Source organism: Pantherophis guttatus, chromosome 5, assembly GCF_059756535.1.
Source record: "Pantherophis guttatus breed Tessera chromosome 5, ASM5975653v1, whole genome shotgun sequence".
Classification (NCBI taxonomy): domain Eukaryota; kingdom Metazoa; phylum Chordata; class Lepidosauria; order Squamata; family Colubridae; genus Pantherophis; species Pantherophis guttatus.
Genome location: NC_142067.1, coordinates 66,452,332 through 66,477,211, shown reverse-complemented (window position 1 = coordinate 66,477,211; position 24,880 = coordinate 66,452,332). Strand labels below are relative to the sequence as shown.

Here is a 24,880-nt window from a genome sequence, read left to right as displayed (position 1 = left end):
AAATGCTTTCATTTTAAGTTTATAAACTTGTATACAACATAACAGTAATAGAACAATGTAATACTCCATAATAAAATCCAATTATAAAACACAAAGTTGTACAAGTCATTGCCAAAGCCAAAAAAAATAAAATATAACTAGAAATAGATTATATAACAAAAGTTGTCTACTAAAATTCTATCAAATGAGAAAAGTTCAGCTGTATAAAATGAACTGTGAAAGTGAGTATTAATAGTAATTTTATTCATTATTAATAAGACCAAGTGTCAAATACTTTCTACTAGAAATGACCAGTCCAGGCCAAAAGCTCACTTGCCTTAAGTAGTCCAAAGCAAGGTAAACAGCAATATTTAATATTTCATAAGATATTGTGATAAAAGCAAAAAGGTCCATATTACCTCTGTTCAGCTGTAAAAATATGGGTAAAATACAGAGTACTGAGTTCATAGATCACACCTCACCCACCCACCCCTTCACGTTAAAATAGTCAACTTTACTGATGGACAATCTTCCACGCATGCAAATATGGGTATTAAGGCATCATCAGAATTAAAATTTGCTCATACAAAATGAGCCAGTTTTGTTTAACTTTATTTTTATTTATTACTGAATACATGAGGCAGGAATGTTATTCAGATTTTAGCCATTACATCTTTAATCCTCCAAAGCCATACTGAAATATTTAAGACGTGCTATGTTCCTTCTTGCTTCAAACACTCTACTATCATCCAAATGCCGAAGAAGCCCACCATCAAGGAACTGAATGACTACAGACCAGTTGCTCTAACATCTGTAGTCATGAAAACCTTTGAAAGGCTAGTGTTGTCCCATTTGAAAACCAACACGGATCCACTGTTAGACCCCTTGCAATTTGCATACCGAGCAAATAGATCAACAGATGATGCTGTTAATATGGCTCTGTGCTACATCCTACAACATCTTGAATCTCCAAAGACCTACGCAAGGGTCTTCTTTATATACTTTAGTTCAGCATTCAATACCATCATTCCAGATACACTTCTAACTAAGCTAAACCAGCTACAGGTACCTGAACACACTTGTAAGTGGATCATAAGCTTCCTAACAAACAGGAAGCAACAGGTGAAGCTAAGCAGAATCGCATCAGATACCTGTACAATTAGCACAGCCCCACCCCCCAAGACTTCTCTTTTCTCTGTATATCAATGACTGCATCTCTAACGATCCATCTGTTAAACTACTGAAGTTTAACACAACAGTAATCGGTCTCATTCGAGACAATGATGAATCCACATACAGACGGGAGGTTGAACAAATAGCCTCATGGTGTGACCGGAACAACCTGGAACTGAACACACTCAAAACCGTAGAAATGATGGTAGACTTTAGAAGAAACCCTTCCATACTTCCACCTCTCACAATACTAGACAACACAGTATCAACAGTAGAGAGCTTCAAATTTCTAGGTTTTACCATATCGCAAGATCTAAAATGGACAGCTAACATCAAAAACGTCATCAAAAAAGCATAACAAAGAATGTTCTTTCTGGGCCAACTCAGGAAGCTCAAATTGCCCAAGGAGCTGCTGATCCAGTTCTACAGAGGAATTATTGAGCCTGTCATCTGCACTTCTATAATTGTCTGGTTTGGCTCTGCAACCCAACAAGATAGACACAGACTTCAGAGGATAATTAGAACTGCAGAAAAAACAATTGCTACCAACCTGCCTTCCATTGAGGACCTGTATACTGCACAAGTCAAAAAGAGGGCTGTGAAAATATTTACAGACCCCTCGCATCCTGGACATAAACTGTTTCAACTCCTACTCTCAAAACGACACTATAGAGCACTGCACACCGGAACAACTATTTATTTTATTTATTTATTTTATTAAATTTCTATACCGCCCTACTCCCGAAGAACTCAGGGTGGTGAACAGCCACAGGATAAAAAACATAAATACAAAAATTTAAAATAGAATAAAAACGAATTAAATAATTTGGCTGAACAAATTTAAAATACCCCATAATTTAAAAACAAATTAAAATTTACATTTAAAAAGGGGAGAAGATTTAGGCCTTGATGAAATAAAAAAGTCTTAAGCGCACGACGGAAGGTGCGCAGATCCGGGATCCTCTGTATCTCCGGGGGGAGCTCGTTCCAGATCGTAGGTGCCCCCACAGAGAAGGCTCTCCCCCTAGGGGCCGCCAGTCGACATAGACACAAGAACAGTTTTTTTCCGAATGCCATCCCTCTGCTAAACAAATAATTCCCTCAACACTGTCAAACTATTTACTAAGTCTGCACTACTATTAATCTTCTCATCGTTCCCACCACCCATCTCCTTCCACTTATGACTGTATGACTGTAATTTTGTTGCTTGTACCCTTACGATTTATATTGATATTGTTTCCTGATTGCTTATTTGTACCCTATGACTATCATTAAGTGTTGTACTTTATGATTCTTGATGAATGTATCTTTTCTTTTTATGTACACTGAGAGCATATGCACCAAGACAAATTTCTTGTGTATCCAATCACACTTGGCCAATAAAAAAATTCTATTCTATTCTATTCTATTCTATTCTATTCTATTCTATTCTATTCTATTCTATTCTATTCTATTCTATTCTATTCTATTCTAAGACTATAATTATTGAATCTGATGCACCATGCCTAGTGCTTTGGTGGAATGAGAAATAAAAGACAAAGAACATGGTAGAAGAAAAGTCTTATTAAAAATTTCAAAGGAAGCCTATTCACTCTATGAACTTCAAATCTATTTCAGTTACTCCAAAAACAAAGTGTCCCACACATAAATCTTGATTTATTTATAGTAGACTGAATTCTTGCATCTCTGCTGGAAAAAGAAGGGAAAGGAGAGATATATTTAAAAATCCTACTTCTTTTACCAGGTACCTTTTCCCGCCTCTACCAGTATAAATAAATTACATTCATACATTGTATGAAATCAAACCTATTTTTCTACAAATTATTAAACCTATCTTTACTTTATTATTTTTTAAGCCTAGTGACAAAGTTATAAGCACAGAAAAGAACATGATATACAGGCAATGATATATTTCAGCTATGGGAAGGGTGAGAAAAAAGGTGTGGTGACAGATTAACTATTTTGATACAAATTATGAGCAAACCCCCATCAATCAAAGTAGTGAAGCAGCCTACACTATTATGCTTCAAAGCATCTGATTAGTTCTTTGAATTCTGAACAGAATATTAAAACAATAATGAAAAATTAATTTTATATACATTACTTTTCTTTGCCTAAGAATCTTTTGGATTTGTGATCAGAGACAATAGCAATCTATTTCTATTGCTCTCTGTATGTCAACATAATGGATTTGATCACAAATAAGATCTAGGTACTAGTTCTTGTTTTCCAGACACTTTTCTTTTGTCTAGTTGGAAATAAAATATTCAAGAATGCATGCTTCTCTGTTAATCTCCAACAAAATTATTAGAACTCAGTTCCATAATAATGTATTTCAGATTGTACTTACATTCTTTGTCTTCCTCATACCACAGCATGTAAGCATCAGAAGTCCAAAGCAGATGCCTAATGAAGACTTTCTTTAGAATGCTATATCCAAGGTTCCAGTGCCATTTAAAACAACAAAACAGTGCTGGTTGTTGTAGAATGAAACTGCTACTCCACCAGTCTCAGAATTATAAACAAAAATCTACTTATCTCCTTAGTATTCATTGAATTCAACACCGACGCAGCTTCCTCTGATACAAATCCAGCATAAGGAAAAACATGATTCTAACTTCGGCTAAGCTGACACTGTAATAGATGCCAGAGCTCTGTTGAGGCCCCAAGATATTTCAAATTCCAGGATCTGCGCAGAATCATTAACACATGCTTCCTTCTAAACAAGTGGGCTTCCCATAATAGGGCAGCTGATGTGTTCTACATATAAGGCTCTGTTTTCAGAATGCCTTGCTTAATGGATTTAAATGGTGTGTAGTAGCTCTCTAGATAGTATTCAAAGCAACTCTGAAGTGCATTCAGCACTGCTATTCCTGTAACTTACGCAGCATGTTCTGCAGGACAAATTGTATTTGACTGGAAGATGAGAAGTTTATGCATACATGGACTGAGAGAAAAAACAACAGTCTCACTCTGCTAATAATTATGGGTTTCAAATTATCACTGCCTACTTTGCATTTATTTTGAATTTCATAGATGTGGCCATATATTTTACTGTTCTTTACTGTTTCCTCTGCAGATTTTTTTTTTTTAATTTCTATTTCTATTTCAGCTTCCATTACAATCCCCCCAATAGCTGTATTCATACTTAGCAATCATAACAGTGTCAGAGCTGGAAGAAATTTCAGATCTAACATCATCATTCATAAATTATTTCTTGTACAAAAAGACCCCCTGAAAAATTAGAAGTAACTTAAGAAAATAAAAATGCAAACTAAAAAGTGCATAATTACAAATACAAACCTATAAACACACACTGAATTTGTGCATGTTGAACATATAGTAACTGCCTCATATTGCTACTTACATATCTGTAACTCTCTTTAGAAAGTATTTTGTACTTGTGAAATGCACTAGAACTCATGTCATCATAGCGGCATCATGTGATGTATCAGGACTTCCCCTCCTTCGCTAAACCGGCCATGGGTGTGGCCAGCATGTAACACATCTGGCCAACGGGCTGGGAGTTTTACAGCCCTGCACTGGAATATTGATATTAAACTGCCACCCCAAACAACTCAAAATATTTAACAGTACTATGAGCAGAATTTGTGTTGAATAGATTTCAGACATAGGAAATTCCTTTCTTTAACATTGTATCACATAAAAATAAGTATTGGTTTTATAAAACTAAAAGAAATATAGTTTGAAAAATAATTTTCTTGTTTGCATACAAATAGAGAAAGTCCACTTTGCTGGTAACTTCGGGGCTCTATTATCTCTGTAGTTCTGCTTAACATCAACATAAACTACTTAGGCAATTCATTTCTCAGAATTAGGTAAGGTATGAGGTAAATAATATTGATAATAAACATATATACATCTCTGAGCAAATGTTGCTGTCAACATGTAGTTCCAATCTCTGGAGGCTCTGTGTGTCTTGGTAGGGAAGAATACAATCTGCAAGACTGAATGACTGTGACTTCAGCACCACTGTGATCCTGGAACTGGAGATCTTCCATCATTAGCTGCAGGATGGGTTGCAATCCCATCCTGAAAGCTAATGTGCAACCTTGGGATCCATATGGCCTCAGAATTCTTTCTCAACAAGCAGATAGTAGCTTTAAACAGCACCAATTCTACCCATTTCTGGATCAGGAGACTCTATTTATAATCATACATATTTAGTCACCTACTGTTGAATTACTGCAATATGTTGTATGTTGGATTGCCCTTAAAGAGTTTTCAAAAGCTGCAGTTGGTTCAGAATGCAGCACTGTGATGCTGTCCATAGAACTCTGATGATTTTAGACTGGGCAGAAATGAATAGATTAACTCTAAGAATAAAAGATAAAGAGGAATCGGTGTATTTCAAGACATGGGGAAGATTTTATGTATGGTTAGAAAAGAAATATGAATAAAAGATGATAGATAAATGATTTAGATAATAGAAAGTTAAATGGGGGAGAAGACAAAAAAGAAATAGAAACCCAGATGACACCAGAGTAAATGGAAAAGGGGGATGGGAGGGGGGAAAAGAAAGAAGATTATAAGTATAAATGTACAATTATGATGATAAAAGTGACAGATTGGGTAAAATTGAAAAGAAATAAAAAAGAAAGTATATATTATTAGAATATTGGAGTTGCTCTGATACCAAAGAGGGAATATATTCCACAACAAAGGAGAAAGAAAGGAGAGAGGAGTAGAGGGTAAGAAGAGGAGAGGGAGAGAGAGGAATGGAAGAAAGGGGAAAGGAGAGGAAGAAAGGACAGGGGACAGGAGTAGGAGAGAAAATGAAAAGTTTGACATCCCTGTGTTAGACACTTTGGCAACTTCTTAAACCCAAGTGATGATTTTCCAAGCAGTTATTATAGAGTTCTCTTTAGCAAGATTTATTCAGAGATGGCATGTTTTGTATTAATATATCCCAGCTATTTTAAAGTGGAGATTTTCTGATTCTCTCAAGCACGGGGGTGAAACTCGTGGTGTCACATTGCCAGCACGTGATGTTTTGTGATGTTTTTTTCCCTTCGCAGAGCTGGGATAGGCATAGCCTGCTTGTGATGCATATGGGCTATGGGCTGCCAGTTTGACACCCCTGCTCTAAAGAAACAAGTCTTTTTGCTGATAATGGAGAAGTTGCAGCTGGCTGTTGCTTGAATCTCCATTAGTCTGGGAACTAACTGTTATGTTTATTCGTCACAATAGACTATGTAGTATCCATTGCCTTTCTATTAAATGTGCACAGCTTACATTTTTTTGTTCTTTGAACAGTCCACTCAAAGATACAAATTCATTTATTTTTTTCTAATTTTTCACTATAACTTGCAAATATTTGCTTCATTTTCTCATTCAAACACAACAGTCTTGGTCTTTAATATATAAACCTTCAAATCTATGTTCTATGTATATATTTGTCAATAAATATATTTGCACATTGAAACTCTTAACCAACACATTCCACTTAAGCAATCTTTATAAATGTATCCATGAATACATTAAACAACCAAGGGATCAAACACTTATTCCTTGTTCAATATTCACTAAACATTTCATTTATTCTCATACATGCTTTATCAAACTTTTTTTATTAAATCAACAAACATGCAATCAATCTTTTTTCTTGGATTCAAACATTTCTTCTTTATTTATACATGTTAATTCACTAAATAGAAAAAGTCTGATTTGCACATCTACTATCCAGTATAACAATGCACAATACTTCCCAAAGTTTTCTTCTTTTCTTTTATTCTTTCAATCAGAATTCTGCCTAAGACTTTTCCAGGCATAGTTTCCATAATTCTTTAGGTTTTTGTTTTGTATTAGACAAAAGACCAAACACTCATTTTTTCAGTAAGGACTGTTGGACAGGAACACCACAAAAATGGTTTCCCTATTAACTAACAGATCAAGAATGCTGTGGATTGATCACAGAGATGTAATTACCTTGTCTACTTTGTGGCACAATTCATCTATTCAAGCATCAAAGATTGCTATGTCCAGAATCTGTTTTAAGATTGAAATTATACTTTTCATCTAGAGATTCCATTTCATTTAAGAAAATCTAAAGTCATCAAGTTTACAATCAAAATGCCACACTTAAAGGAAGATTTTTAGCTGGCCAAAATTATACTTTATTATGAAGCAAAACAATGAAAAGGAAGCCATTTACACATACTGATTAACAGAGTTGGAAGAGACCTTGTAGGTCATCTTGTCCAAACCCCCCACCCAAGCAGACCCTACACCATTTTTAATAGATTGCAGTCCAGTCTCTTCTTGAAAGCTTCCAGTGATGAAGCTCCCACAACTTCTGAAGGCAAGCTGTTCCATGTTCTCTTGATCTTGACTGTATCCCTCTGTTAATGAAATTTAAGATTGCATTGGCTTTTTTGACTGCCACCACACACCGTTGGCTCATATTTAATTTGTTGTCCAGTAAGACTCCAAGATCCCTCTCACAGTTACTGCTATTAAGACTGGTTTCTCCCAGTCTATATGTGTACTTTTAGTTTTTCTTGCCTAACTGTAAGACTTTACTTTTCTTTACATTGAATTTCATTTTGTTGGATAGGGACCAGTGTTCAAGTCTGTCAAGGTCTATCTGGATCTTGATCCTATCATCTAGGGTGTTAGTTATTCCTGCCAGCTTAGTATCATCCAAAAATTTGGTTAGTTCCCCTTCTATTCCCTCATCTAAGTCATTTATGAAGATATTGAAGAGTACTGGGCCTAAGACAGAACCCTATGGTACTCCACTACTTACTTCTCTCCATGTAGACGTGGTACCATTAAGGACTACTTGTTGAGTACCATTTGTCAACCAGTTATGAATCCATCTGGTGGTGATGCTATCTATCCCACTTTTTCTAGCTTATCAAGAAGTAAGTTGTGGTCTACTTTGTCGAATGCCTTTCTGAAGTCTAAGTATATTATGTCCACAATATTTTGCTGGTCAACTAATTTAGTCACTATGTTGAAGAATGAAATAAGAGTGGTTTGGCATGTTCTGTTTTTAACAAACTGATGCTGACTGCTAGTTATTACTTTACTCATTTCTGGATGTTGGCAGATCTGTTTTTTATTATCTTTTCCAGTATCTTCCTGGGTACTGATGTTAATGTCAGGTATGCCTCCTTTCAGAACTCACGAAAGAAAAACCCGAACTCCATTTTCATAGAGAAAGGTACTTTCACTGAGTATGAACTGAATGCAACCAAAGAAAAGCGAGGTCTGAGGCAATAGGTGCAAAAATCACATATAGAAAGCATCCCCAAAACCCTCCCCCCAAGGGTCCAATCAGGATTATCCAATCCACATCCCCCCAAGGTGTTATGTGGGGTGCACTTCAGATGGCTCCATCCTTCTGGTATGCCAGGACGGTTGACCTTGACTTGTTATCAGCATGCCTTCCAGCTGCAGAGAAAGCGCTGAGAAAAACTTTCTTTAATTCACTGCCTGTTACGAGACATCTCCACCAGCTTGCTTCCCCCCTCTCAAATATCCAGACAGCTCCCCCCCTCCCCCCGTTACAATGGCAGCCGAAGCAAGCAAGCAATATAGAGGCAGAGGCTGACAGTTAAACTGATTGGTCTGTAGTTTTCTGGGTCTGTTTTTTTTTCCTTTTTTGAAGATGGGAACCACTTCAGCTCTTTTCCAGTCTTCTGGTAGTTCCCCAGTGCTCCAAGATTTTTGAAAGATGTGGTGCAGTGGTTCTGAGATGACATCTGTCAGATCCTTTAGAACTCTGGGATATAATCCGTCAGGTCTTGGTGATTTGTATTCATCAAGATCAGACAGGTGTTCTCTTACCATTTTTGTTGTTACTTATTTTAACTTTTATTTCTAGTCTGTCTTTGACAGTTACGTTTTTGGTAGGTTGGACTACTGTTTCTTTTTGAGTGAAGACCGTTACACTATAATTTATAGCAACTCTTGACTTCTACCCTATATCTATTCAACGTGCTCAGACTTGTTTTCAGTTTGTTATATTTGTAATGATTGAATAGTTGTGAAGTATTGGATAAGCTAATTTTAGCTAGAGATTTTAGTTTAGTTTAGTTTGTTTAGTTATATTAGTTTACTTTAGTTTTGCTTTTGCTTTGGTTTTGTTTGTTCTGTTTTTCTTTAAACTCCATTTTTGTCTCTATTTCCCCTTTTTGAATTCCTTACTGTTCTGGTACATTTCTGGAAGGATCATGTTGTTGTTATCAAAGAGCTCATACCAGGCCAGCAGTATTCAAGGTTAACTCCTCCTTGTTGTAGATAAGCTAGCTATTTTATTTTTTATATATTTATAAATATGTCTTATTGTATAGAAACCTAAGATTTTCGGTAAGATTAACTGAATCAACCAATTATAACTACAATTAATTAATTATAAGCTAAGTAAATAAATTGGATACCTAGATTTAGATATTGATTAATATATATTGATTAACCAGCTTTTTATATATTTGAATATAGATATTATTGTACAGAAATTGGAGATTTCTCGTTAAGACTATAGGAAAATTTTTGATGGTGAGCTCATCTCTTTGTAGGGAAAACAAAACATAAGAAACACAGGAAATATAAGGGACAAGGAATTATAAGGTATAGAATTATAGATACAAGCTTCCTTTGGGTACGATTAAGGCCACTCTTAGCAACACTAGAAATTAAGATAGTGACAGATAAGGAGAATAAGAAAAAGTAAAATAGGTAACACTAGTGGATGATAGTCTGGAGGAACATTGATAGATAGTGAGAGATCAAAAGAGGATCCTGAAAGAAATGACAAGCCTTTCCACAACAGTGCTAAGAACAGGAAAAGAAACTACCTCAAACCCCATAATTACTATGGCCTCACCTGCAACTCAAAGATCGACAGAAGGACTATCAAAAACCGAAAAATCTGTGGTAATCCCAACAATGCAGGCCATGCAATCCACCATGACGTTGATACAAGAAACGATGGTGAAAATGCAGGAGAAAATGTCCAGCAACCATAATGAACTAAAGATAGACATCCAATCCCTAGATTGTAAGATGAATGACATACAAGAGACAATCCATAAAAATGAACAAAAAATAAAGAAAGTAGAAACTAGGGTAGAACAAAATGAAAAAAAGCTTGAATTGGTAGACCAAAAATGGATGGCTCAAAACAGAGAACTCGAGGATTCAATCATTCAGTTGGAGATGGACCGGGAGGCTTTCTACCTGCGATTCCAAAATGTAATGGAAGGTAAAGAAGAAGATTTGGGACAAGTGATGGCGGAGTTGATTGCTGAGGCCCTGCAACAGGATAAACAGGAAATAATAAAGGAGTTGGACGAAATGTACTGGATGCAGACAAACTACACCAGAAGGCATAAGCTGCCAAGGGAGATCCACATTAAGTTCACTAGAAAAAAAGTCCAAGACATATTGTACAATATAACAAGGGAAAAGCCAATGATCTATAAGGGAAAGGAAGTGATAACGCTGAAGCAAGTTCCTAGAAGAGTAAGGGAACTACGAAGAGACTACCCCTTCCTACCCATGCAACTAAACAAAAGAAACATCTTGTTTAGATGGATCCTAGTGGAAGGCATGCTAATTATGTGGCTTGGGAAAAAAATCAAGATAGATAGTCTGGTAACTGCACAAGACTTCCTAGACCAATTAGTAGGGATGGAAGAGGAACAGAGCAGCAAGGAAGAAATTGAAACGGCAGCCCAAGAAGAGGAAATTCCCCATCAATGAGACTCTGAAGAAGGGTCCCTGGAAAAGAAGGAAACAGAGGAAAAAGAAGGCAAGGACGCAAAGGGAAAGAAACCAAGAACTCAAAGAGCGACACGAGCAAACAAAAACTAATTCTGCCCAGGGAAACCAGAAATGGAAGAATGGAAATTAATATTGATAAATGTTAATGATAAACGATAAATGTTCTGAATGAGAGCAGAAAGAGGAGACAGATACTCACAAAATTAGCCAAACGAAATGTTGATATTATATGCCTCCAGGAAGTCCATATACAAAAGCAAGATGAAAAATATTTAGAATACAACAAATTAGGGAAAACCTTCACAGTGTTAGCGGGGAAAAAAAGAGGGGAATAGCAATATACATTAAGGGAGGGATTGTCGCGGAACAAAAATATGCCGATTCCAAAGGAAGAACACTAATGATAGAGATAAAAAGAGGAAATTCACCAATACTATTGGTAGCCATATATGTTCCAAATAAAAATCAGGGAGAATATTACAAAAAACTGCATGAATGAATAAGCAACATGGAATATAGTAATATCTGCATAGTGGGCGACTTCAATGGGATAACGGATATTGATAAAGATTATAAGAGCAGCAAAGATAATAATAAAAAAAAGAGATAAGCTACCCAAAACCATTTTTGACTTAATAGAGGAACTGAATTTAACAGATATTTGGAGGACCCTACATCCAAAGGAGAGAAAATACACCTTCTACTCAAACCCCCAAGCATCATGGTCTAGAATAGATATGATGTGGGTTAGCAAAAAATTGGGATTGGAAATTGATTCCGCAAAAATTACTCCAAATATATGGGCAGATCACAATTCCCTAGAAATAAAATGGAAGATCCCACAGAGAAAAAAGTTTAGGAGTTGGAGACTAAATACACAAATTTTAAGAGAAAAGGAATACATGGAAAGAATTACGGGAGAATTGAAACTATTTCTTAAAGAAAATGAAAACCAAGAAACATCCCGAACAAATTTATGGGACACAATGAAGGCATACTTAAGAGGGTTAACAATAACATACAATGCACACAAGAATAAAGAAAAACAGAAGGCTCAAAATGCCCTTCAGGAAGAAATTGGGGATATGGAAAAGAAACTAGCAAAACCCAGGAGATAAGGCGATAAAAGAGAACTTGACAATGTTGAGACACAAAATGAATATACTAGACCAAGAGGAATTGGCTAATAAAATTAAACAATCCAAACAATATCATTTTGAAAACGCCAATAAGCCGGGTAGGTGGCTGGCCTACAAGTTAAAGAAAGAAAATGAAAAATGGATTATCCAACAATTGGAAGATATGAAGGGGAACCTACAAAATAAAGTGATGTCCCAGTGCCTGGAGGCTGTACAGATCTGGATGGGGAGGAACAGGCTCAAGCTCAACCCTTCCAAGTCTGAGTGGCTGTGGTTCCCGGCATCCCGATATAGTCAGTTGACTCCATCACTGACTATTGGGGGCGAGTCTTTGGCCCCCACAGAGAGGGCTCGCAATCTGGGAGTCCTCCTGGATATGCAGCTGTCCTTGGAGGAACATCTGACAGCTGTAACCAGGGGGACCTTTTGTCAGGTTCGCCTGATTCGCCAGTTGTGGCCCTTTCTTGATCGGGATTCCCTGTGCACAGTCACTCATGCCCTCGTAACCTCTCGCCTTGACTACTGCAATGCTCTCTACATGGGGCTCCCCTTGAAGAGCACCCGGAGGCTCCAACTGGTCCAGAACGCAGCAGCGCGGGTAGTGATGGGAGCAGCATGGCGCTCCCATGTAACACCGCTCCTGCGTGAGCTGCACTGGCTCCCGGTGGTCTTCCGGGTGCGCTTCAAGGTGTTGGTTATCACCTTTAAAGCGCTCCATGGCATAGGGCCTAGCTATCTTCGAGACCGCTTGCTGCCACCGATGACCTCCCATCGACCCGTGCGCTCCCACAGAGAGGGCCTCCTCGGGGTGCCATCAGCCAAACACTGCAGGCTGGTGACCCCCAGGGGGAGGGCCTTCTCTGTGGGGGCACCTACCCTCTGGAATCAGTTGCCCCCAGAGATAAGGAGAATCCATGACCTCAGTGCCTTCCGCCGTGCCCTTAAAACCTTCTTTTTCCAGCAAGCCGGGCTGGCCTAATTTTTTTAAGTGTTTTTAATTGTTTTGTTTATCGTTTTTAATTAATGGGGCCAAATTTATATATATATATATTAACTGTATTTTAATATTTGTATTTGATGTTTTTACTTGGCTGTTCACCGCTCTGAGTCCTCAGGGAGAAGGGCGGTATACAAATTCAAAATAAAATAAAATAAAATAAAATAAAATAAAAATAAATAAAGAAGAAGATAAGCTTGAAATTGCCTGGGAATACTATACAGAGCTCTACAAAGAGGAGGAGGTCCCAAGAGAAAGGATTGAGCAATATATATCAGAGGAAGAACCCTCACTGGTAGGAGAGGAAGAGAGGGAAGCGCTGAATAAAGAAATCACGATAGAGGAACTAAAGGCGGCAATCTCAAAATTAAAAAACAATAAATTACCAGGCCCGGATGGTCTCCCAGGAGAAACATACAAAAAATTGGATGAAATATTATTACCAAATTACTAGAGATATGCAACGAGGCATTACTGGAAGCTAAAATACCTGATTTGTGGAGGGAAGCATATATTACATTACTGCCAAAAGAAGGTACCGACCCAAAACAAATAAAAAACTATAGATCAATCTCCCTTTTAAATTCGGACTATAAAATTTTTATGAGCATAATGGCTGAAAGAATGAAAAGAATATTAAATGCTATGATACATACAGATCAGAACGGCTTCCTGCCCAGCAGACAAATTAGGAATAATATAAGAATAGTTGTAGACACTTTAGAATATTATGAAGCCCACCCAGAAAAACAAATGGCCTTAGTTTTTTTGGACGCCCAAAAAGCTTTTGACAACCTTAATTGGAAGTTTATGATCAAACAAATTAAAACAATGAAATTCGGAATGAACTTCGAGAGAATGATAAAAACAATTTATAATCAACAAAGGGCAAGAATAATAATAAACGGGGATATGACCAAAACATTCCAAATCAAGAAAGGAGTAAGACAAGGGTGCCCACTATCACCATTACTATTCATCATGGCTTTGGAAATTTTGTTAAACAGGATCAGAAATAATAATGAAATAAAAGGTCTAAAGATCAGGAGAGAGGAATATAAAACGCAGGCCTTTGCTGACAATGTAGTGCTGATTATGGAGGAACCATTAGAAATGGGCCAAAGAATTCTGGAGGAATTAGGAAGATATGGTGAGGTGTCCGGGTTTAAATTAAATAAAGCAAAAACTAAAATGTTGGTCAAAAATTTGACAGACAGGCAAAAGGAAGAACTAGAAAAGACACTGGATTTATAAATTGTTAAAAAAATTAAATATTTAGGAATTTGGATAACATCAAGATGTTTGGCCCTGAAAGAGGATAATTATATACCTTTGACCAAAAAAATCAAACAGGATCTGGAAAGATGGGGGAATTTGCAGCTATCACTTTTGGGCAGGATAGCATCAATAAAGATGAATATCCTGCCCAAGCTATTATATTTATTCCAAACCGCACCAGTCACTCTAGATAATTTTTTTTTTTTTTTGGTAGAATTGAATAAAATTACCAGGAAATTTATATGGGGTGGGAAAAAACCTAGAATTTCACTTTGATCATTACAGGGTAATAGAAGTAGGGGAGGCTTTGGACTCCCAGCCTGGGAAATCTATTACAAAGCGACCAACTTAGTTTGGATAAGGGAATGGGTTACCCTAGAAAATAAAAGAATTTTAACCCTGGAAGGGCATGACCCACAATCGCATGCCTACTTATGGGACAAGAAAAAGAAGAAAAAAACATATTTCCACAGACACAAGATAAGAGATACTGTCACGAGTGTTTCCAGGATTGCTGTGGCTACTTGCCTACTCACAAACAGTATGGTTTCAATCAAGCTATTTCCTGTTTGTAATTACCTGCAAGCCTTCCCCGCCCTAGTTAATTGCAGGTTAACTCCCCATATAAGCAAGGACCTTTTCGCTTGCTACTTGGGCCTAGACTCTAAATGCACAGCTCCTGCAGGAAGCTCAGTGCAACGCCGCAGATGGGAGAAGAATGCAGATAAGGAGTCCAGATGCCGTTGCAGAGGAACTCCCACGGATGCTTGCCTTTTGCTGTTTTGTAGCACGCAAGCTATCATCGGGACTGCTGTTGCTGGACCTTCTTCCTCCCACAAGCTTCAAGCAATGTTTGCTGTTTGAACTGTTTTTACTTCAGGTGACTTTTAGCTGTGAAGTTTGTGCTGTCCTCCTTCTATTACCTCGATGATGTGTCGACGCCGAAGCTGCTTATCTTCATATTAGCTTTATTCTCTTGTGAACTGTTTCGGTATTGTGGAGAGGAATCTAGGGAGATAGCCTTGCTTCACATACCCAGATAAGACTTTGTTTTTAATGTGCTTTCTTAAAGACATAGTGCTTTTTAAATGTTTTAAAGTAAATTATATTTTTACACAAGATGCCTCTGTCAGAATTATTTCAGTCTCAGTGTGTTTGCTCATGAGCTGGTTCACGGTCCGGGGTACCCCTCAACCCCATTCCCTAACAGATACGTTAATACAAACCTGGGAGGAAATTAGACAAAAACAATATATGAAGGTTCCGAATTGGCTTTCAACAATGGAAGCCATGATATACCCCAACACGATAGAAATCGACAAAATGTTTAGGTACAAAGAGCTCTTAGATAGCTGTGGAAATCTTAAAATCAATGAATTATTAGGAGAACAGGGCATCCATATCGACTTGTGGTCATATTTGCAGATTAAATCTAGGCATCAAAAAGACAAGGAGGAATTTGGAATAGAGATGGGAACAAATGGATTTGATAAATTATTGATAGGCCCGGAAAAAAGAATACTAGCCAGACTATATAACTACCTATTAGAATATGATAGGGCAGAAGAGGTGGTAAAAGAGCAAATGATCGGGTGGGCAAAAAATATAGGACACAATATAAATTTGGATGAGTGGGAAACAATTTGGAATAGAAATTATAAATTGACAAAAGCAGCATCATTTAAAGAAACCAATACAAAATGCTATATAGATGGCACCTAGCCCCTGCAAGACTAGCTAAAATTTACCCAAACATAAGCCCTAAATGCTGGAAATGCGATCACCACCCGGGTACCTTCTTTCACATGTGGTGGTCATGCCCCGAAGCGATGAAGTATTGGAAAAAGATCCAAAATTGGATACAAGAAGTAATTGGAAAAAAAAATAGACTTGGCGCCCGAAACCTTTCTCCTGGGAGTACTAAAAAGGAAGTACGAGAAAAAAAAGAGGTACTTAATTATACATATCACCACTAGATTAGCATACGCACAACAGTAGAAAGGAAAGGGAACACCACTGGAAGAACACACAATTCAGAAAATCTTAGAATGTGCCGAGATGAGCAAACTAACGTATGAGATAAATGAGAAAGAGGATTCGGAATACTATAGGGTGTGGGGACTTTGGTATAATTGGATGGAAGAATGCATGAAGGAGGGATAAGAGATAGTGTAAACATTAGAATAAATGGGTAAATTAGGAGACACTATAATAAAAGAATATATCCAATCTGTATATAAACTACCACTGTCTAACCGATTTCACTTGTATTGTACTACAAGTAACTCAATAAAAATTTATAAAAAAAAATAAAAAAAATAAACTTGCTGCTTGGTAATAAAGTTCAAAATTAGGCAGGCCAAAACCACCCCTCATTTTAGCATCTTGTAATAACTTTAATTTTATTCTCGCCTTCTTTCCCTGCCAAATATATTTCAACATCATTTTATTCAAATCTGCAAAAAATTCCTTACCCAACTTGATTGGAATTGTCTGGAATAGGTACAAAATTCTAGGCAAAATATTCATCTTGATAGTTGAGATCCTACCAATCAAAGAAAGCTGCAAATTTCTCCATTTCACCAAATCTTGCCCTATCTGTTGCTTAAGCTTGTTATAATTATTTTCTTTAAGTGCCTACATCTTGCTGTCAAATACATCCCTAAGTATATTACCTTATTTGTGACCTGCATCTTTGAAATCTCCATCAATTCCTCTTTTTGCTTTTTCAACTTATTTTTAGTCATTATCTTCGTTTTATCTTTATTAATTTTCAAGCCAGCTACTTTCCCAAACTCTCCAATGTTTTCTATCAATTTATTTATTGTTATTAATGGTTCTTCAATAGTAAAGACCAGGTCATCTGCAAAGGCTTGTAATTTATATTCTTCTTTTCGAATTTCATACCTTTTATCTCTTTTTCTTCTCTAATATTTGTATTTAAAACTTCTAAAGTCAATATAAATAATAGTGGGGACAATGGGCATCCTTGTCTAGTACCTTTTTCTATCTCGATAGAATCAGTCAATTCTCCATTTATCATTACTTTTGCCATCTGCTTAAAATATATAGCTTCAATTGCCTGAATGAATTTCCTGCCAAAGCCCATCTCTTCCATTTGGAGCGTCATGAATCACCAATTTACATTGTCAAAAGCTTTTTGTGCGTCTAAGAATATCAAGGCCATCTGCTTTTCAGGATGTACTTCATAGTATTCTAAAGTGTCCAGAATTATTCTTATATTATCTCTAATTTGTCTTTTTGGGAGAAATCTATTTTGATCTGTATGTATAAAATTATTCAGATATCTCTTAAGCTTTTCTGCCAACATTGAAGCAAAGATTTTATAGTCTGAATTTAGTTGGGATATAGGCCTATAGTTTTTTATTTGTTGGGGTCTGTATCTTCTTTATGGATCAATGTGATATACGCCTCAGTCCATGATTTGGGTATTTTCTTCTTTGTCATCACTTCATTCATAACGTCCAGTAGTGGGAGACTTAAAGATCCTTGTAGTGTTTTATAGTATTCAACAGGTAAACTATCTGGCCCTGGTGCCTTTCCATTCTTTTGCTTCTTGATTGCTTCTGTTAATTCCATCATTGTTATGCTCCCCTCCAAGATCTCCTCAATATCTTTGGGAATCTGAGGTAATTTTGCATCTTGTAAGTACCTTGCCACTTTTTCCTCCTCTATAATTTGTCTCTTGTAGAGTTGTCTATAATATTCTTGTATTATTTTTCCCATCTCTTTATTTCCAAGTTTACTTTGCCCTTGATCATCAATTAATTGTGTTATTTTTCTTGATTCTCTTTCTTTTTTCAATTTATATGTTAGCCATCTTCCTGATTTGTTCGCATTTTCAAAATAATTCTGTTTAGCACTTCTTATTTTTTGGGCTAATTCTTCCTTCTCCAGTAAGTCCGTATCTTCTTTCTTGTTCTCCTTAAAAAAAAAAAAGGCCAACTCTCTCTCCATTTTCAGTACAAAGTACTGAAAACTGTATTATTTAGAGTCCATCTGGATTTCTTTTTTGACCTTTTCAGATAGCTATCACAGGATTGTGGTCAGCCCATAGATTTGTTTCTATTTCCACATGTTCTATATTCAAAGTCAAATCCATTGTTGTCCATATCATACCTAACCTAGACCAAGATGAGTGTCTATCGGAGTAAAAGGTATATTATCTGTTTTTCCCATTTTTATCTCTCCATACATCTTTCAAATTTATTTCCTCTATCATCTTAAAAAAAGGTTTTGGTAGTGTCTTTCTATTATGTCTTACTGTTTTGTGTGTTTTATAGTCCACATTTTCATCCACTATTCCATTAAAATCGCCCATCATACATATATTGTCGTACTTCATTTCAATTATTTTCATGTGTAGTTTTCTATAAAAGTCACTTTGATTATTGTTTGGAGCATATTATTATTATTATTATTATTATTATTATTATTATTATTATTATTATTATTATTATTATTATTATTATTATTAATTTATTTCATTTATATACTGCCCTACTCCCAAAGGACTCAGGGCGGTGAACAGCCAAACAGTAAAAATACATAAATACAAAATTTAAAAACAAAGTAAAATCGAATTAAAAAAATTTGGCCCAAACATATTAAAACCCCAATCATTTAAAAAACCAATTAAAATTTGTGTAATTAAAAAGAGGGAAAAGATTGCTACCAAAAGAATTTTCATATTATTGTCAATTATTTCCACCATCAAAATTCTACCTTCTGGGTCTGCATATATTTGCTCCGCAAGTATTGAATTTCTAATATATAAAACAACTCCTCTCTTTTTATTTTGTGACAATGATAAAAAGGTTCTTCCAAGTTTAGGTTATATCAATAATTGTTCGTGTTGCTTTTTAATGTGTACTTCTTGTAGACAAATTATGTCAAATTTTAATTTCTCTAATTTATGAAACACCTTTCTCCTTTTCACTACCGAGTTAAATCCATTTATGTTTATTGAAATTAATTTCGTTTCTTCCATATTCATACTTTATATGTAGGTTTTGTTGCTCTAGTTGATCTTACTTCATGTTGTTCCTTGTATTCCAAAATCCCACCTATGGCGCCTTCTGCTGATTCTATCATTGCCAATTCCTCTTCGGTAAATTTTAATGGCACTACTGTAGCTTGGGTTTCCGTTTCCATTTCCACTTCCTTTTCTTTAAGAAATTCTTCATGGAAGGCTCTCGCTTTGTCAATTGTATCCACCCTATATCTTTGAAGTTGTCATGTAAAGATTAATCCTTCTGGTATCAGCCATCTGATTCCTTTTTGGATTAATATTTTGGATTAATATTTTGGTCAAGAATTGGTATTCTCTTCTCATCTCTCTCACTTTTCTTGGTATTTGTTTCAAAACCACTACTTCTTTCTCCTTATATTTCAAGGTTTTTCCTCTGGCCACTTGAAGAATTTGTGCTTTGATTGACTTCTTAGTAAATCTTATATGTACTTCTTGTGGCAGCTTATTACGCATTGCATATCTAGTGTAGGCTTGATATATCTCATCCACACCGTCCATCATCTTCTCTTTGGTAGTTTCTAGAGCATCAGCCAGCATCTCAATTGTAATATCAGCCAAATTTTCTCCCTTTTCTTCTTCCACATTTTGAAATCTAAGGTAAAATTCTGCTTTATCAATTTCCCATCCAATTAAGCCACTCCTTTCTTGTTCAACCTCTCCCAGTCTATTATCTATATCTTTCATTTTTTCCTCTTTTTGATCATCCTTTTTCTCTAATTTTTGCAACCTTTCTTCATATTTTGACATTGTTTGCTGGATGCTGACCACTTTTTCATCTGTCTTAAGTAGTTGTTGTTCCATCCTTTGGACTTTTTCATCTGTCTTAAGTAGTTGTTGTTCCATCCTTTGGACTGTTTGAAGAATCATTTGCATCGATGTGTCTTTCTCTTTCTCTTGTTGAAGCATTGCCTGAATGGTACATTGTCCTCCAGATGGAGATGAAGGAGATGTGGTTGCAGCAGCTCCCACTGTCGCAACTTTTCTGCTCATTTTATTCAGTGGTCAGCCAAGGCCAAAGCCAAAAAATAATTAAAAATAAAAGCCAAATATAAAAAAAGGAAAAAAGATAAAATAAAACAACTCTTCATGTTCTTCCAAACCCTAATCCATTTAGGTGTGAATCAAGAGAGAAAAAGAACACTGATGTTAGAGATTAGTATTGGCCAAAAAGTAGTATTGTTAGTAAATATATATGCCCCTAATGTCAATCAAATGGGTTTCTTTAAAGATTTGCATAAGAAAATTAATGAATTAAATTTCGAGCATGTATGCATAGTAGGTGACTTTAACGCGATTGTTGATACTTCAATTGATTATGATCCAGGAAGGGGTTTTCCTAAATACAAAAAAGGGCATAGGAAGGTATTCCCCAAAATATGGGATAACCTAAGAGGAGAAATAGGGTTAAGAGACATCTGGAGAGACTTCCATCCTATGCAAAAGCACTTTACATATTTCTCCCCCAGGCATAGATTGTGGTCCAGGATAGATATGGTTTGGTCAACATCAGATTTGAAAAAAGGCATAAATTCAGTTGAAATAGGGATGAATATATGGGTAGATCACCACCCTCTGGTAATAAAATGGAAGGGGTCCACCAGAAGAGCGAGATGGTCTATGAGGGCTGAGATCATGAAAGATGAGGGATTTATAAATATGATTTTAAAAGAATTAGATCATTTTTTTGCCGAAAACAAGAGAGAAAATACTTCCCTTCAAAATATTTGGGATACTGCCAAAGCAGTAGTTAGGGGATTGGTAATAAAATATACAGCTACCAAATGGAGAAAGGAGAAGGCCAAACGGATTGAGTTAATGGCTGAATTGGAGAAGCTGATGGAGAGCTGCATTTAGATCCACATAATAATTTGATTAAGGAGAAAATTGATTTGATTAGGCATGAGTTATCTATCCTAAATCAAAATGATTTGGCGAATAAAATTCAGAAATGTCGACAAAACCAATTTGAGCATGCTAACAAGCCGGGCTGGTGGTTGTCATACAGATTAAGAAAAGAGGCAGAATCTAGAAAGATTGAATTTTTACAGGACTCTATGGGAAATTTGGTAGGTACTGCAGAGCAAAAAGCAAAAGTGGCCCAAGTTTTTTATACCTCCTTATATAGCCAAGAAATTCATCAGGAAGTAAAGTCAAGAGTTATCTCCAGAACCTACAATTGGAGATGATTCCGGATTACTGTAAAGAAATTCTAAATGCAGAAATTACAGTTGGGGAAATAGCAGTAGCTATCAAGAAACAAGCCAATGGCAAGACTCCGGGACCAGATGGGATTCCTAGTGAATTTTATAAAGGAGTCTTTGACTCACTTAGTTTGTACATCAAAGATCTATTTAATGAGGTTTTATTACACTCTAGGATAACCCGGTCCAGGACCGAAGCCTACATTTCCCTAATCCCAAAACCCGATACAGATAAAACTCTGATCCGGAACTATAGACCAATCTCGCTCCTGAATGTGGATTACAAGATTTTTGCGACAATACTAGTTGAGAGACTCCGGGTGTTCCTGTCCCGATTTATCCACCAAGATCAGAATGGTTTCCTATCTCATAGGCACCTAAGAGATAACTTAAGGGTAGTACTGAATGCCTTAGAATAGTATGAGACACACCCTGATAAACCAATGGTAATGATTTTTCTGGATGCCCAAAAGTCTTTTGATAGAGTCAACTGGAAGGGGCAGCCAGGATGGGTGTGCTCATCTGCTATGCTGATAGACTGAGCCAATCAAAGTTGCCAAATCCCGCCCCTGTTGCCGGGCAGACCCAGCTTTTGGCGAAGGCAAGAAGAGAGGCTCGGCGTGTGGGACACTAGCTTTAAGAAAGAAAGGAATACACAAGAGATAGAGGACAGACTGGAGAAGGGAGGGTCTGGCTGCTGTCTCCACCCAACGAGAAGGTGCGTCTCAGGTAGGACCAACGCCCCTTCTCCATTGTGGGTGGAGACAGCAGCCAGGATGGGACCTACCAAAGATTCAAGTCCCTACAAAGGGGTGGGACCAGTCTGGTCCGAAACAATCCCCCCTTCAACCACCTGCTGTAACACCCTACGACCAAAGGCGGCATCCACCAAGGCGAATTTGTCCAATTTATAGTGTTGGATGAACGGGGATGGCGAAGTCCACGTAGCCGCTCTGCAGATTTCCAGCAAGGATGCCTGGGCCGCCCAGGCCGCCGATGTCGCCGCACTACGGGTGGAATGCGCCGTTAGACGAGGAGGCCTCGGAAGAGCGCGTAGTTCATAGGCCTTGGCTATCGTTTGGCGAATCCAGCGACTGATGGTAGAGGCCGACACCCTATTGCCCAAGGAACATGGCAAGAAAGACACAAAGAGTGATTCTGTTTTGCGGATAGTCGCTGTTCGCTTAATGTAAATCCGCAGAGCCCGATGGACGTCCAGCAAGTGCCATTGCCGTTCGAGGCGGTGAGACGGTCGAGGACAAAAATTAGGCAAGACCAGTTCCTGCATGCGGTGGAAGGTGGTATTAACCTTTGGCACAAAGGTGGGGTCTAAACGGAGCACCACACAGTCCGCATGGAAAACGCAGAGATCCTCCCGTATGGAGAGGGCAGCTACCTCCGAGATGCGGCGAGCTGAGGTGATCGCCACCAGGAATGCAACTTTGCACGTTAGAAGTCAAAGGCTCACTGTCCGTAAAGGTTCAAAAGGAGCCGCCGTGAGCAAATTAAGGACGAGCGAGAGATCCCAAATCGGGTATCTATGTAAAACTGGAGGGCAGAGGTTCGTCGCACCTCGTAGGAAACGGCGAATTAGCGGATGCTGAGATAGAGAGGACAACGATCCGAGGGTAAGTATCGACGAAATTGCTGCCACCTGCCGCCGCAGAGTGTTGGGCGAAAGGCCGCTGGCCAGACCCTCCTGCAGAAAAACCAGAATATTGAGGATCGATGCCCGAAGAGGCTGAACCCCAGTACGATCACACCAGGTACAGAAGGCTCGCCAGGTGGCCGAGTAAATCCTGTTAGTCGAGGGCCTCCGCGACGCTTGAATGGTGTCGATTACGTCTGCGGATACGTTGACGTCTGCGAACGACTGCCACTCAACCGCCAAGCAGTCAGACGGAGCCACTGTAAGTCCGGATGCCTCACGGTCCCTTGTGTCACAGCGTCTTCCGGTTGGGGCAACTGCCACGGACGGCATGTTGAGAGGGACACGAGGTGGGCAAACCAAGGTCTGCGAGGCCAATAAGGAGCCACAAGTATAATCTCTGCCTGTTCCATCAATAACTTGAGAAGCACCCGAGGGACCAGAGGAAAGGCATAGAGGAGTCCTGGAGGCCACAGGGAACGGAGAGCATCTACAGCCTCCGCATGAGGCGATGGGTACCGTGATAGGAAGCGTGGCAGTTGAGAATTGCCCGCCGTGGCAAAAAGGTCTATCACTGGAGTCCCGAAGCGTGCCACGATCAATTGGAAGATGTGCGGATGAAGATGCCATTCCGCATGGTCCAGTCGCTGACGGCTTAGCCAGTCCGCCTGTAGATTGGTGGCACTGGAAATGTGCTCCGCCCGCAACGAGGCGAGGTGGATCTCTGACCAGACTCCCAGCCGCCATGCTTCCGCCATCAGGGATCGAGATTGAGTTCCCCCTTGGCAATTGACGTGAGCCTTCGCCGTAACATTGTCTGTGAGGACCAGGACGTGGGACTTGGTTACAATGTGGCGGAAGGCTCGTAGGGCCAGGTAGACTGCCCGTAGTTCTAGCCAGTTGATCGGCCGACGGGATTCGACATCGGTCCAGGTGCCCTGCGCGATCTGACCCAGACAATGGGCTCCCCAGCCGTGGAGACTGGCGTCTGTTGTCACCACCACTCTCTGCGGGTCAAAGAAAAAACAACCCTGGGATAAAGCCGATGACTGCCACCAAGCTAAGGACCTGAGTACCCTTTTAGGGATTGGAGTGGAAGAATGGGAGGTGCCTCTGCCTGCCTTCTGCCAGGGTAAAAGGAACCACTGAAGTTCCCTCGAGTGGAGCTGGGCCCATGGAACGATAGAGATGGCTGATATCATCTTCCCCAGGAGTTGGGACAGGACAAGCGGAGACCTGGTACGTTTTACGTTAGCCACCAGTGATCGCAAACTCTCCTGTCGCTCACGCGAGAGGTAGACCCTCCCCTCCACCGAATTTATCAGGGTCCCGAGATGGACCAAACTAGTTGAGGGAGTCAAATGGCTCTTTTCTACGTTGATGGAAAAACCATGGGAAACCAGAGTACGGACGGTAAGTTGCAAGTCAGAAAGAGCACCTTGATGGCTAGATGACAAAATCAGGATTTCGTCTAAGTAGCATTGAAGACGAACAGACTTGGCCCGAAGAAAAGCTGCCAAGGCAGCCAGTACCTTGGTAAAGGTACGAGGGGCCGACGAAAGGCCAAAGGGTAAGGCCCGATATTGGTAATGTTGTCCTCCGTAACAGAATCTAAGGAACCTCCTATGGGAAGGGAGAATGGGGATATGGAGGTAGGCC

General features: G+C 38.4%; 1 protein-coding gene across 3 annotated transcripts in view; it reads right to left on the bottom strand.

The window, feature by feature from the left end:
• Positions 1–24,880, bottom strand: part of DMD (dystrophin) — a 2,041,544-nt gene that overhangs the window by 1,859,217 nt on the left and 157,447 nt on the right. For 2 of the 3 annotated variants that reach the window (XM_087871306.1, XM_087871307.1), the window contains exon 1: positions 3,503–4,001. The exons of the other annotated variant lie outside the window; for it this stretch is intronic. In XM_087871306.1, coding sequence (XP_087727432.1) covers positions 3,503–3,530 — 28 coding nt within the window. In that variant the 5' untranslated portion in view covers positions 3,531–4,001. Of the gene's footprint in view, positions 1–3,502; positions 4,002–24,880 lie in introns of those variants that run through there. 3 annotated transcript variants of the gene reach the window in all.